At 54.3% G+C, this 13,750-nt stretch overlaps 1 protein-coding gene across 1 annotated transcript; it reads left to right on the top strand.

Annotated features, from left to right (window-relative positions):
• Positions 1–4,608: 4,608 nt before the first annotated feature.
• On the top strand, positions 4,609–12,798 carry LOC116438778 (serine/threonine-protein kinase PAK 3-like). The gene is made up of 12 exons (XM_032097779.1): positions 4,609–6,153; positions 7,116–7,153; positions 7,600–7,722; positions 8,512–8,663; positions 9,362–9,420; positions 10,024–10,073; positions 10,372–10,484; positions 10,741–10,858; positions 11,602–11,701; positions 11,983–12,179; positions 12,272–12,409; positions 12,652–12,798. The coding sequence occupies exons 1-12, from the start codon at positions 6,075–6,077 to the stop codon at positions 12,796–12,798; spliced, it is 1,314 nt and encodes a 437-aa protein (XP_031953670.1). The 5' UTR covers positions 4,609–6,074.
• The last annotated feature ends 952 nt before the right edge of the window (positions 12,799–13,750 follow it).

Raw genomic sequence — 13,750 nt, 5'->3', positions numbered from 1 at the left:
AGGAGTCTCCAGTGCCCCTCAGACCAGAGAGCTGTTTGCAATCGCAGGGGTAGAAAAGGCAGGATGGGCATTCTGTGGGCGAGCCTCTGGCACCCAGCCACGCTCCCAGCGCTGCCCCTTTTGCTTTGCCATTTTTATTGAGTTCTCAGTACATTTTAAGAACTCATTTCCATATCGGATCTGGGTGGTTTAGAACAGTACCAGGGGCCCCGCAGTGTCACAGTGCTCCCTGCGCACCCTGAGGCCCCACATCAGCCAGCCCAGGCCATTGCCCCGCTCCCAGTCACTCCCAGCATGATCCCAGTGACTCCCAGTCTCTCTCAGCATATCCCAGTTGCCCCCAGCATGCTCCTGGTCACTGCCACTTCCTCTCAGTTGCTTCCAGCATGATTCCAGTTGCCCACAACCACTCCCAGTCACCCTCAGTGATGTCCCAGTTGCTCCCGGTGTATCCCAGTTGCCCCCAACGTGGTCCAAATTGCCCCCAGCATGCTCCTTGTCACTTCCAGTATGATCCAAATCACCCTCAGTGTGATCCTAGTTACCTCCAGCATAGTTCCAGTTGCTCCCAGTTGCCCCTAGTACAGTCCCAGTCACTGCAAGTATGACCTCAGTGGCCCCCAGCACAGACACAGTCACTCCCAGTTGCTCCCAGTTTCTCCCAGCATGCTCATTCCCAGTCACCCCAGTTGCCCCAGCATGGTTCCAGTTGCCCCAGCATGCTTCCAGTTGACCCCAGGGGGGGTTGGCGGTTTTGGGGGGATTTTTTTGGGGGTTATTTTTGGGCTATTTTGGGGGGCTTTTTTAGAGCTTTTGGGGTTGTTTTGGGCGTTTTTTGGGGGTGTTATTTGGGGGGAGTTTTTTGGGTTTTAGGGTTTTTTTTTGGAGTTACTTTGGGGGTTTTTTTAGGGGGTGTTTTAGGGTGTTTTGTGAGTATTTTTGGGGGGTTGGGGTTTTTTGGGGGGGTTTTTGTCACCCGGCCCCTCCCCCAGTGTCGGTCCACCATTTTGGGCAGGTTTTGCCCATTTTTGGGGTGGTTTTTTGGGTGATTTTTTTGGGGTATTTTTGGGGTTGGGGGTGTTTTTTTGGGGGGGGTTTATTTGGGGGTTTTTGGTGGGGTTTTTGGTGGGTTTTTTGGTGTTTTTTGAGGGAGGTTATTTTGGGGTGGTTTTTTTGGTGTTTTTTGGGGTGTTTTGGGTTATTTTTGGGGTTTCTTTGGGGGTATTTTTGGATTTTTTGGGGTTTTTTGGGGGTGGTTTTTGGACGGGGTCTTGGGGGGTTTTTTTGGGGTTTTTGGGGTGGTTTTTGGGGGGTATTTTTGGGTTATTTTGTTGGTATCTTTTGGGGCTTTCTTGGTTTTTATTTGTGGGGGTTTGGGGGATTTTTTGGGGGGTTTTCCTGGGTTTTTCTGGGAGTATTTTTTGGGGGTTTTGGGGTTGTTTTGGGGTTGTTTGGGGGGGGATTTTTGGGTATTTTGGGGTTGTTTTGGGTGTTTTGGGGGTGTTTTTAACCTCCCCGCCCCTCCCCCAGTGTTCATCAGCAGTTCTGGGCTAGTTTGGCCCATTTGTGGGCGTGGCTTAGGTGCAGAGTGGGCGTGGCTTTGGACTCTATGGGCGTGGTTTAGGCGGGGTGGGCGTGGCTTCGTGCGGGGTGGGCGAGGCTTAGCGACGCGGGGCGTGGCTTAGGCACAGAGTGGGCGTGGCTTGGGGAGGATGGCATTGGCTTAGACAGGTGTGGGCGGGGCTTTGGGGTGGTGTGGGCGTGGCTTAGGCAGGTGTGGGCGGGGCTTAGGTGCAGGGTGGGCGGGGTTTAGACGGGGTGGGCGGGGCTAACGGGATGCGTGGGCGTGGCCTGTGACCGAATGGGCGGGGCTTTGGGCGGGTGTGGGCGTGGCCCAGCCCTGGCCCCGCCCCCAGGGGTGCCCCCCCCCCAGGTCGAGGATTATTTCGGCATCGGCAACAGCAGCTCGGGGCTGCTGCAGACAGGTGAGGCCCCGCCCACCGCCGGGGATTTGGGGGGTTTTTGGGGGGGATTTTAGGGGTTTTGGGGGGTTTGGGGCTTTTTTGGTGTTTTCGGGGGGGGGGTTTAGGGTATTTTTGGGGTTTTTTTGTCACCCGGCCCCTCCTCGGCCCCTCCCTCAGTGTCCGTCCGCCATTTTGGGTGGGTTTTGCCCATTGTTGGGGGTTTTTTGAGGGTTTTTTTGGGCGTGTGGGGTTATCTTGGGAGTATTTTGGGGGGGGTTTTGTGGGGTATTTTGGTGCGATTTTGGTGGTATTTTTGGGGGGTTTTGGGGGGAGTTTTTTGGGGGTTTTTTGGGGTTTTTTTGTCACCGGCCCCTTCCCCAGTGTCCGTCCGCCATTTTGGGCAGGTTTTGCCCATTTTGGGGGTGTTTTTTTGGGTGATTTTGGGGGCTTTTTCAGGGGTTTTGGGTTTTTTTTGGGTGGGGGGTTGGCGGTTTTGGGGGGATTTTTTTGGGGTTATTTTTGGGCTATTTTGGGGGGTTTTTTTAGAGCTTTTGGGGGTTTTTTGGGCGTTTTTTGGGGGTGTTATTGGGGGGAGTTTTTTGGGTTTTGTAGGGTTTTTTTTGGAGTTACTTTGGGGTTTTTTTAGGGGGTGTTTTAGAGTGTTTTGTGAGTATTTTGGGGGGGGGGGTTGGGTTTTTTTGGGGGGGTTTTTTGTCACCCGGCCCCTCCCCCAGTGTCCGTCCGCCATTTTGGGCAGGTTTTGCCCATTTTTGGGGTGTTTTTTTGGGTGATTTTTTGGGGTATTTTTGGGGTTTGGGGGGATTTTTTGGGGGGGGGTTTATTTGGGGGGTTTTTGGTGGGTTTTTTGGTGTTTTTTGAGGGAGGTTATTTTGGGGTGGTTTTTTTGGTGTTTTTTGGGGGGTTTTGGGTTATTTTTGGGGTTTCTTTGGGGGTATTTTTGGATTTTTTGGGGTTTTTTTGGGGGTGTTTTTTGGACGGGGTCTTGGGGGTCTTTTTTTGGGGTTTTTGGGGTGGTTTTTGGGGGGTATTTTTGGGTTATTTTGTTGGTATCTTTTGGGGCTTTTTTGGTTTTTATTTGTGGGGGTTTGGGGGATTTTTGGGGGGGTTTTGGGGGGTTTTCCTGGGTTTTTCTGGGAGTATTTTTTGGGGGTTTTGGGGTTGTTTTTGGGTTTTTTTGGGGGGGATTTTTGGGTATTTTGGGGTTGTTTTGGGTGTTTTGGGGGTGTTTTTAACCTCCCCGCCCCTCCCCCAGTGTTCATCAGCAGTTCTGGGCTAGTTTGGCCCATTTTTGGGCGTGGCTCAGGTGCAGAGCGGGCGTGGCTTCGGAGGGGTGGGCGGGGCCTCAGTGCGCAATGGGCGTGGCTTCGCGCGGGGTGGGCGGGGCTAAAGGGGCCTGCGGGCGGGGCTTCGGCAGGGTGGGCGTGGCTTTGGACTATGTGGGCCCTGCGAGCTGTGGACGCCTGCGTGAAGGGCCAAAGAGGACTGGGGGCCACGTGGGCCTGGGCGAGACAGGTCCGGGACCGGAAGGCGGAGGGGCAGATGGTGCCCTCGGTCCTCTTTGTGCGTCTTCCTGGTAGCAGAGGAATCCTGCTTGAGCCTGTTGGACGTGATCTTGGGAAGTAATGGTTCCTTTTGGTTTTGTTTTTCCTTTGGGCAGCATCCTTTTGTGACCTCAGGCGATCCTGCCTCCAGCCTGGCGGCTCTGATCATCTCAGCCAAGCAAGTGCAGGAAGACTGGAGAGGAGACGCTTGCGCCTGAGGAGGCCTTGCTGCCCCGCCAGCTCAGAGGAGTGACGAGGGGATGTACCGTGTTTAGGAGAAGATTCGGCCATCCCCTGAGTTTTATAATGAGCTGTTCCGTAGTTAGGAAGTTTATAGTTTTGAGATTTTCTTAGCTTAGCTGGTTTCAGTTAGGACTCTAGACCCCAGAAAGCTTCATTAATGGAGCATTGTTTAGCTAAGAGTAGAGTATTGCTGATGTAGGGGAGCTGAGAATTATCCTTGAGGTAGAAATGGACGAATCGTCATACTGATGATTAAGCTATGAAAGAAAAAGCTGGGACTCAGCAGAACTGGACCAGGCATGAGCTGTCAGCCTGAACAGGTCACCAGGAGGACAGAATGATGAAGATGAAGATGAAGATGAGGATGAAGATGAAGATGAAGAAGTAGCCGGAAGACCCTTGGTTTCAGGCCTTGGTTTCAGCAGGACTGGCAATAAAAAACTGTAAAACCTCCAGAGCCCTGGAAGATTCCCTTCCTTGCCACGCTGTGCCTAAGCTGGACAGCGCCTTCGAAGCCGTGCGCTCTGGACGGGCTGTCCCGTTGATGGCTTTGCGCTGCTTCCCAGCGGCCCAAGGCTCTCCCCCCTCACAGAGGGGCCCTGCCCCGCCCCCCGCGCCCCGTGGCCTCTGCCGCCCCGCCCGCCCTGCGGAGATGTTGCCCCCCCCCACCCGCCCCCCGTGCCCTGGCATCCCCCAGCCCCAGCCGCCCCTCACGGCGGGGCAGGAGGAGGGAGCAGGCCCCGCTTGTTCCCCTTTCCTGGCGCTCACGGGGCATCGAAGAGCCAAGGAGGCCTGAAACGGCACGTCCCCCAAACGCTTCCCTCTCTGGTCGTTTTGGGGCACTAACGCGCTCTGCTCAAGGGAGTCCGAGGGCCTACGCTCGGCTTTCCCTGCTAAGGTGTCATTCTTCCTTCTGTAAGCTCCACAACTGGCTGGTTGATGTGAGCTGTCTAGGAGATGGGGAAAACGAGACGCTTTCAAATTGGGGGAATTATCCTGGTAAATTACTGCAGTTTTTCAGCAACAGAATTTCAAGGTGCAGCTGGGCCTTTCAGCCATTGCATCGATTTTCAAATGCCACCCGCAGCATCCGAAGTGTGAAGAGCCTAGTGTGAAGCTCCTCAAAGACACTGCAGCAGTTGTCCACCAGCAGACAGGATGTGTCTGTGCTGAGTCACCAGAAAAGCAAGCTAAGCCCAGAGCCATTATTGCACGGGCAAGCAGAGTTGGTTTCCAGAGGAGCTGCATGCACTCGTTTCCCTCTCCCACTCAGTACTTTCTCTCCTCTTTCGAGCTGGCTCCTGGCTTTAACTGGAGCTTTTGACAGAGAAGGGAATGACTGCATCTCATTTTCATTGGGATGTGGCTATCCAAATGTCTGCAAGGAATCTTACAGGGAGCATGGAGCCTGGGCAAACATCTGTGAGGCTGCAGCTCTTGACTGTTTGAAACAGGCCTTCTTTGGGCTCGGCACCTGCAGGCCACCGCACAGCGGTAGCCGGAAGGCTGCTGCCAGAGCTGCAACACAACAAAACCGTGGCAGCCCAAGAATCCGCGCGCAGCTCTTCTGCATGTTGTCCAACGTTAAGGTGCCAAAGAAAGAGCAAGCAGGAAGAGAGGAGCTTTGTGTCAGGAGACAAGCCAACATCTCCCTGTCAGAAAGGGAGGTCAGGCTCCAAACTGAGTCAGAGCAAAGGTCAGCATGCACCTACGTGCTCAAGAAGCAACTGCGCACTGCAATACTCCTGGAAACTGATTTCCTTGGCTTCTTTTGTCCCCTAAATGTCATCAAAGCAGTTAGGGCTTTCAGAAGCAACAAAGATGCCAGCAGGAACAAGCACACTTGCTTTTAGTCAAAGCCTTGGGGAGGAAAAGTCACGTTTGCTTGGATTTCTTGGGGCCCTGCTGGATCGGTGCATTTTCGGTGTTACCCCGGGATGCCTTGAGCACTGGCTTATGGACGGTAAGGATTTTTTCTCCTGCTTTACGACTGAGGAGATCTTCCCAGGCTTTTCTTTTGCGTCAGCTGTACAGAAGATTTTGGTTGCTGGGCGTAACTATGCCAACAGACCCAGAGCGGCTGCTATTGTGACGTCAAGGGAGCCGGGCCGCATCACAGTGCTGTCAATGCAACGTTGTCCCGGTGCGCGCGAGGCCTCGTTGTCCAGAGCAGCTCTTTGGCTTGCTCGCTGCAGGAGGACCCTCGTGACTGAGGCGTTCTCAGCAGACGGCCTGCACCCCGAGAGGAGTCTTGGTTTTTCCCCCGGGTGGCATTCAGTGTGCAAACCCGCACAGCACTGCTAGAATGATCGGGCAAGTCTGTGCCGCGGTTTGCACGGTTTTTTCTGTGGCGTATTCCGGCTACTTCCTGACCCACCTGACTCGTAAGTAAAGGTTTATCCTGGGGGTAGCCATCACACGGCGTTTGCTTCACTTTGCTCTTTATGCTTGTTTGTAGTGATGAAGCTGACTTGGGAGCAAAAGTGCCATTAAGATGCCGCTCCTTTGGTAAAGCTCCTGCCAACAGCATCAGCTAAAAAGGGGGTGTCTGCACTCGCTGGCGGGTGGAGAGTATTTGCAACGTAACCTGCAGGGGTTGCGTTCCCTCCACGGGAGAGCGCGTGGCGTTGGACACTGTCATTTCCTCAGCTTGCTGCTTCAGCCGAGACAACCTGCAAATTGCAGGCTGGCAGGGAGTCTCACAAGTACTTCTAAAACTTGGCCAGGAGTGAGGGAAAGCACTTTTTTGCTCCAAATCCTGCCATTAGAGGCCTTGGCTCTCTGCTGTGACCCTTTACGGTGCGCCAAGAGAGCGATTCCCTGGGCGATGAAGTGCAAGCTCCTAACCGGTTAGGCTTTGCTCCTGAACCCAGGAGCTGTTCCTGGGCTGCTTTAGAAGAGAACCGCCACAGCTATGGGGCCCTTTGTGGAAGCTTTCCCGGGGTATCATTTGCAGCAAATTGATGGGAATTAGTGTATGCAATTTATTTTTAAAAAATAAGAAACAAATAAAACAACAACAACAACAACAAAAAACGAAAAGAAAGGTTGCAGGAAAGAGAAGAGGAAAAAGCTGCTTGAGCTGTTGGGCAGAACAGAAGCTCTGACTTAAAGGACACTTGGCATTTCTGTGATCGTGTTTCTATTTCTTCAGTGACAAAAGTAGAGAGAGCCTAGTATCGTGTCCTTGTTGTTCTCTTGCTTGCTGTGGGAAAATCTTGTGTTGCTCCTGGAGGGATGCTGGGAAAGGAAAATGCTCGCTGTTGGGACTGACTTGTCCTGTGGGACTCCCCAGCACAGGCACTTTTCTAATGGCATCTGGTTCCTTTTCCCTTGCTCGCTGCAGGTCACCTCACACGCGGATGGAGACACGCCCGTCCTTTGGTGAGTGGCAAAGGAACCTCTGACCTTGCTGGCATGTAAGAATTGTGCAGCAAGCTGTGAGCTTGGCCTGTTGCGGTAGAGTGCCAGCCTGAGAGGCGGAAAGAAAGCCCAAGTCGGTGCTGGCATCAGCAGCAGCAAAGGAAGCACTGGCTCTTTCCTAATTTTCCATTGAAGAGCCTTTCAAGAGATGAAAGGCAAGTGTGGCAGGCCAAAGGTGTCTTGCTGATTCTAGCCAGGGTGGAAGATCAAATGCACAGCAAGATGGAGCATCACCTAATTTGCCCATCTTAAGAGGGTGAATTTCACGACTCAGAATCCCACTTTGATCAAAGTTTCTGATTTCCCCTTAGTCTGGGTGAAAAGAAACCAGCTTTCCGGAGCTGACAAGAAAGCAGCTCCTGAAGGACTGGCTGCTCCCTGTCCCTCTCACTGCTGTCTGTCTGCAGGGCTCACCAGCAGGGTCAGCACCTCCTCTGGCTCCCTCTCTTGCTGAGGAAGAGGCTGAAGAGGAGCCAAATGACAAGAAGCCTCCATCTGTTGTCCATCCACAGCCTGAACGTGCAGAGCCAGTAAGTGGCACCTGTGGTTGGCACTGCCTTTGGTGCAGGGCCGAGCTTCAAGTTTCTGACGAGCCAGCCCTTGCCGCTCGTGCCTGAAGATGCTGGGGGCTGTGTGCCTGCCATGACGTAGTGCTGCTTCAGCCAGGCCAGGGACCCCTGGCAAATGGCTTCTGAACTTTCACATTTGAGCGCCATTTTGCCGGGACGCTGAGAGGGCCTGAGAAAGTCTCTTGGGATCAGATGAGAGGCAGCATTGTGCCTTTAAATTGTTGCCAGCGTAGAAGCGAGCCCCTTGGTGCACGGTGTCCCTGCAGGCTCCCCGTGGTCAGCGGCCAGAGACGGTCCAAAGACGCAGTTGACAGCCTTGCAGGATACTTAGGAGACACTGGCCCCTGGGAGGGACCAATTAGCTTCAGGCACAACGTAGACCAGACTGGCCTTCTGGTCAGACACGACCATGCCCACTCGAGGGTGACTTCATTGCCCAGGGGAACACAGCAGGAGGAAAGCAACAAGGCTCTGGGGCCCTGCTCCCACCTCTTTCTGTATCTTTGCAACCTTGTCAATACCTTGTTGCAGTCGTCTTGCAGAAAATCGATAAAATGTAGCATGAGCCTGGCCATGTGCTGCTGTAGCACAGCAGCCTTTGGGGTTTGCCCGTTGCCTTTGAGAAGGGCACATGCAAAACCCCCCCAGCCAAAGAGGCCTGGCGGTGGCTGACAGCCTTCCTTTTGCCGTGTGCTCTGTGGGGTATCTGTGCCAACCACCTTTCTGACGGGCAATCCTTTCTTGTCCCAGCTCTCTCTTGACGCGCGCTCTGCCGTTCAACGTGCCGCTGCACCGGCGCGGTCTGCAGCAGCCAGCACTCCCCCACATGCCAGCACTTCGTCCAGCAGCCCAGCCCAGCAGCTGGAGATGAGAGAGGAGCAGAGCCTGAGGAGACTGATTACGTCTGGTGTATTTCTGGTCTGCCAGAGCGGTGTGTTTTCTGTGTGTCTCTGTATTGGCTGCGCCAGAAGTTCCTCCTCGTTTTAGTGTCACAGAGGCATTTAGGCCTCCCTCTAAGAGCCGGTTGCTGTGCTTTGAGGCAGCAAGAGAGCGCTCGGCGTGTTCCCACTGCCTCTGAGGGCAGCTGGCACTGGCTTGGCTTTGCCTGGGCTGCCCTCTGTGCCAAAGACAAAAGCAGAGATTGTTTCTGTTGAGCAGAAGGCTGGCACCTAGCGGGTGACTGGGCCCCAGGGAGCTCTCGGGCCCCAGCTATTCTCCGGCTGCCATTTTTACGACTGTTCTCACTCCTCCTCTCACTGGTGCACGTTGTTCTCCTAAGTGGCCCTGCCGGTGACGGCAGGTGCCACTGCAGAGGCTGCGGAGGCCCTTCCTTAGCTCTGAGGGCCCAGTTCCCAAAGGCCCATCGTTCTGGGTTATCACATGAGCTGCTGTGCTTGAAAGCCGTGAAGTCCTTCTTGGAAAGGCCAGCTGCTGAAAGGTGGAGAAGATCGCCCTCCCGCTCGCTGTTCTCAGCGGCTGGAAGCCAAGTGACTGCAAAGGGCACAGAGCTCCCGACAGTGGGGCTGCATCTCGGATCGTCTGGGGAGCGGCATCTCCGTTTCAAAGTGAGCACCTTGCACTGCTTTTGTCTTTCAGGGAGCATTGTGAGTCTGGGCGAGCCGAGGAGGAAATACTCGGCGTTTGAAGAACTCGGACGAGGATAAGTCTGACGCCTGCTCCTTACGCAAAACCGTGGGCCCAGTCTTTGGCCGGTGTAGCGTCAAGCGTGACATCAGGCAAGCTGCGAACACGGTCAGACTCTGGCTTTACCTTCCTGCCACCTCTCAGGACTGCTCAGTCAGAGCAGTCAGAAGGCATCATCAAAGACAACCTGGTGCTGGCAAGGTCTGCCTTGCTTGCAGCAAGGAGCGGGGCCTGGAAGATGTCCCGCCCCTGCCGCAGTATGCCGGCCTACCAGAGCACCTTGTCACCCGAGAGCTGGCAGATAACACTTCTCCAAGGCAGAGTTTTCCAAGTTCTTCTTCTCCAGTTTTTCCAAAGGGTCCCCCTTAGGCTGGGAACGGAACCGATCGGGCGTGTGCCTTGGAGATTTGTAGCAGCCCTTGGTGTTCACATTGGGCCTCCGTTTTCTCCCGGACACCCTGCATGGCAGAGGGCTGCTGGGCTGTTGTGCTAATGGCGGGGGAGGCGCCGCATCTGGGCGTTTTCCAAATGCTCCAGGCAGCCTGGGGAGATCTCCTGCCTAGGCTGGCTTTCACCGCCAGGGACTAAAGGGCTTTTTCTGCTGCTGTTTTCTTTCTAGGGGTTTTGGAGCTGTTTATAAAGCCCTCGATGCCAGCACAGGACAACAGGTAAAGTGTCAATGCCCCCAGCAGATTTTGCAGCTCTGGAGCGCTTTCGCCGCGGCTGCGAGCCTTGGCTGGAGCTTTGGGTGGCCGCTCCATCTCTGCGGCAGAGGCTGCTCCTCTGAAGCACAGACTAGGCTCAGCAGCCTGCAGACGGCATTTGGGACGGGCTTTGGTCCTTCTCCTAAGCTCTGCCCTCTGGCACAGCTGGGCTGCGTCATTGCACAAGCACTCGCTGCGTGTTCCTGGGGATCTCGTGCGACGAGCGCCTTCTCAAGTCAACGGTCTCTCAATGTCCTTTTAGGTGGCCATCAAGAAAATGGCGCTTCAAGAGGAGATGTCCGAGGAGCTGGCTGTCAATGAAATAGTGGTCATGAGGGACAGTAGGAACCCCAATATTGTTACCTACTTAGACAGGTGGGGCTATTCTCATGTCAATGTTCCTTTAGGATACTGCAAGCCCAAAGTGGCAAACCCCTTTGGTTGCTGGCAGAAAATGGAGCTGTTTAGGATTTCTCTCCTCCAGTGCAGGGGAGGAGGTTGCACTTGGTCTGCAATAATCTCTTCTGGCATATGCAGCTTGGAGAGCACTTCCAAAAAGCTGGGTCAGCCCCTCGGGTGACTGGGCTGTGCCCAGGTCCTCTCTCTCCATGCCGGGCTTTTCTTCTTTCAGCTACCTGGTCGACGGGGAGCTCTGGCTGGCGATGGAGTTCATGGACGGCGGCACGTTGTATGATGTACTCGGGGCAGTGTACCTCGAGGAAGGACAGATAGGCGCTGTCTGTCGGGAGGTGAGGGATGCCACTTGTGCTTCCCCTGGCCTGCGCAGGATGGCCCTTGTCAACTGGTGGTTAAGAACAGCAGAGATTTCTTGCTCACGGCCTTGCTTTGCTGTTGCTGTCACGACACGGAGAAGAAAGAGCATCTGAAGCCAACTGCCTGCCAGTGTCCCCGCACTTCCTAGGCTCTGTTCTCGCACTCTTACGTACTGCCGTTGTGCTCCGGCGCTCGTGCTCGCTGGCTTACTGGCTCGCTCGCTGTGTCACACTTGTTTCCTCTTGCCAGCTTTGCCTGGAGCCTGTCTGTGTATCCTGCATTCCTTGCTGCTCCAAGCCTGCACGCTGGTGGCAGAATTTCAAGCTAAGGGCAAAGGAGATGCCCTCAGCTTCAAAGGACAGCATTGCAGCCCAGATGGCGTTGGATTCTGGAACTGGTCTAACGTGCTGCTTCCTCCTCTGCTGCCACAAGGCTACCAAGAAAATCTTTGCCATGACGCCCCCCAGCCAAAGGGCATGTGCTACGTACCGAAGGGAGGAGGGGCTTTTGGAAGCTCAGATGTGCCTTTGCTTGGAAAGATGGAACACTCGTCTAAGAGTGTTGAAGCAGCAAGCTCTTCCTCTTGACAGCACTAGGATGCTGCCCCCTGGCTCACTATTCCCTGAGAAAGCTGTCACTCTCGTCGAGCCCGTTCCTTTCTTGCAGGATGAAATCAGGTCCTGAACCTTCACCTTTCCCTTTCTCCTCTCTCTCTCAGTGCCTGCAAGGACTGCATTTCCTTCATTCCCGCCGAGTCATCCACAGAGATGTCAAAAGCTGCAACATTCTTGTGAGCATGGACGGATCTGTGAAATTGGGTGGGTATCCTTGGTGCGGTGCAGCGTTCCCGGGATGCGCTCTGGGGCTGCTCTGGGGTAACTGCCAGTTCTCCAGAAGCGCTGCTTGGCCAGCGCGTGAAACGCGAGGGCATTTTTGAAGTGGCCAGTGCCTTATCTCCCTGGCTGCAGCCCCGCGGAAGCAGAGCACTGCTGCTTTTCCGGCTAGATTCACCGTGGCCTTGTCAGGCTTTGAGCGGGCAATCCTTTGGCTGGGTTTGCCAGTTGTAGCTGGCTTTGACAGGGTTTGTTTTTCTCCGCAGCTGACTTTGGCCTCTGTGCTCAGCTCACCCCTGAGCGCGACAAGTGCAGCTCCAGCGTCGGCACTCCCAGCTGGATGGCGCCGGAAGTCGTGAGAGGAGAAGCCTACGGCCCCAAAGTGGACATCTGGTCACTGGGGATCGTGGGGCTGGAAATGGTGGAAGGGGAAGCTCCTTACCAGAGGGAACCCCGTCTCAGGGTAAGGTGCAGCTTAAAAGTGCGGCTCTGTGTGGAGAGAGCTGTTGTGGCTAGGGAAGGAGCAGGTAGAGTGTCCTCTTCCCTTTTTTGTAGGTTTTAGAACTGATAGAAAGGAACGGGGCCCCAAAACTGCAAAACCCCAGGCACCACTCGGCTCTCCTGCGCGACTTTCTCCGCTGCTGCCTGCAGACAGATGAGGACAGGCGCTGGTCTGCCCAGGAACTCCTGAAGGTAAGAAAAAGCAAAGCGGCAAAAAGCCCTGCGAGCTGTGGACGCCTGCGTGAAGGGCCAAAGAGGACTGGGGGCCACGTGGGCCTGGGCGAGACAGGTCCGGGACCGGAAGGCGGAGGGGCAGATGGTGCCCTCGGTCCTCTTTGTGCGTCTTCGTGGTAGCAGAGGAACCCTGCTTGAGCCTGTTGGACGTGATCTTGGGAAGTAATGGTGCTTTTTGGTTTTGTTTTTCCTTTGGGCAGCATCCTTTTGTGACCTCAGGCGATCCTGCCTCCAGCCTGGCTGCTCTGATCATCTCAGCCAAGCAAGTGCAGGAAGACTGGAGAGGAGACGCTTGCGCCCGAGGAGGCCTTGCTGCCCCGCCAGCTCAGAGGAGTGCGCCTTGCTAATGGATTCTCCCACTCCTGGCCTAAACTTAGCTGACCATATAAAAGTAGAATTATTAAGGAAAATATTTTAATAATGTAATCTAATTAGCTAGTCTCATTTTCCCGTTGTCTTCTGCACCACCTGTGGCAATTGAAGACACAGAAACCACTTAACATAAAATAATCCAGCAAGTATTAGCCCCTCAGTGAGTGGAGATTCTAGAGGAGGGATGCTCATACAGACTATTTCAGCAGTCGGTCTGTGGGTAGGCACTCAGGGCTTCCCCCGATGTCGACGCACTGGCTACTGCTCCGGCCCACTCCTGCAGAGTGTCAGTCACGGCCTTCCGGCCTTCTCCTCCAGCTGAGATGTGCAGATCTCTGAGGCTTCAGAGACCTTGACTCAAGGGTGAGGGGTTCACCTGTGTTCAGCTGTCTTGATGGCTGTTTCTGTCGTCAGTGACACTTGGAATGGGCCACGCCATTTCACCACCACTGGCGCTTCTTTCTACCCCTTAACTAGGACTCAATCTCCCTGTTGGATGTTACAAGCAGCAAAGTCCAAAGGCGGGGCTTGTGCCAGCTGAGCTTCCTGTTGAAGGGGTTTCACAAGAAGCAGTATCCTGGCCACAGATGGTTTTTAATATGCATCACTTGCCTCTACCCCCCACTAGGTTGAGAATTATCAGGGTAATTCATAACAACAACTGAAAGGGAGATAACTGAATGTCTCTTCTGGGTCAGGCCCTCATTCTCGCCGAAGCCAATGTCCAAAGCCCTACCCATGGCATCTTGGTTTCTATTAGCAGCTTCAAAAGCTGTTTATTTCTCTATTCATTGTTTTCTACCCGAGCTGAGCTCTGGGGGTGCCAGGGCCTATGGAGGTTCCATTGTGTTCCTAAAGAAGCCATAAGTCCTTGAAGGATCTTTCCTGCAAAATGAGTTCCCCTATCTGAGTCTATTGCTTCTACAA

Source organism: Corvus moneduloides, unplaced genomic scaffold (genome assembly GCF_009650955.1).
Source record: "Corvus moneduloides isolate bCorMon1 unplaced genomic scaffold, bCorMon1.pri scaffold_114_arrow_ctg1, whole genome shotgun sequence".
Taxonomy (NCBI): domain Eukaryota; kingdom Metazoa; phylum Chordata; class Aves; order Passeriformes; family Corvidae; genus Corvus; species Corvus moneduloides.
This window is presented reverse-complemented; position numbering and strand designations above follow the sequence as displayed.

Excerpts from the sequence above, each read along its gene's own strand:
- LOC116438778 (XM_032097779.1), top strand. The coding sequence starts at position 6,075 with ATGATCGGGCAAGTCTGTGCCGCGGTTTGCACGGTTTTTTCTGTGGCG. Across the intron at positions 9,421-10,023 it reads GTTTGAAGAACTCGGACGAG|GGGGTTTTGGAGCTGTTTAT; the intron begins GATAAGTCTGAC and ends GTTTTCTTTCTA. Across the intron at positions 10,485-10,740 it reads ATTGTTACCTACTTAGACAG|CTACCTGGTCGACGGGGAGC; the intron begins GTGGGGCTATTC and ends TTCTTCTTTCAG.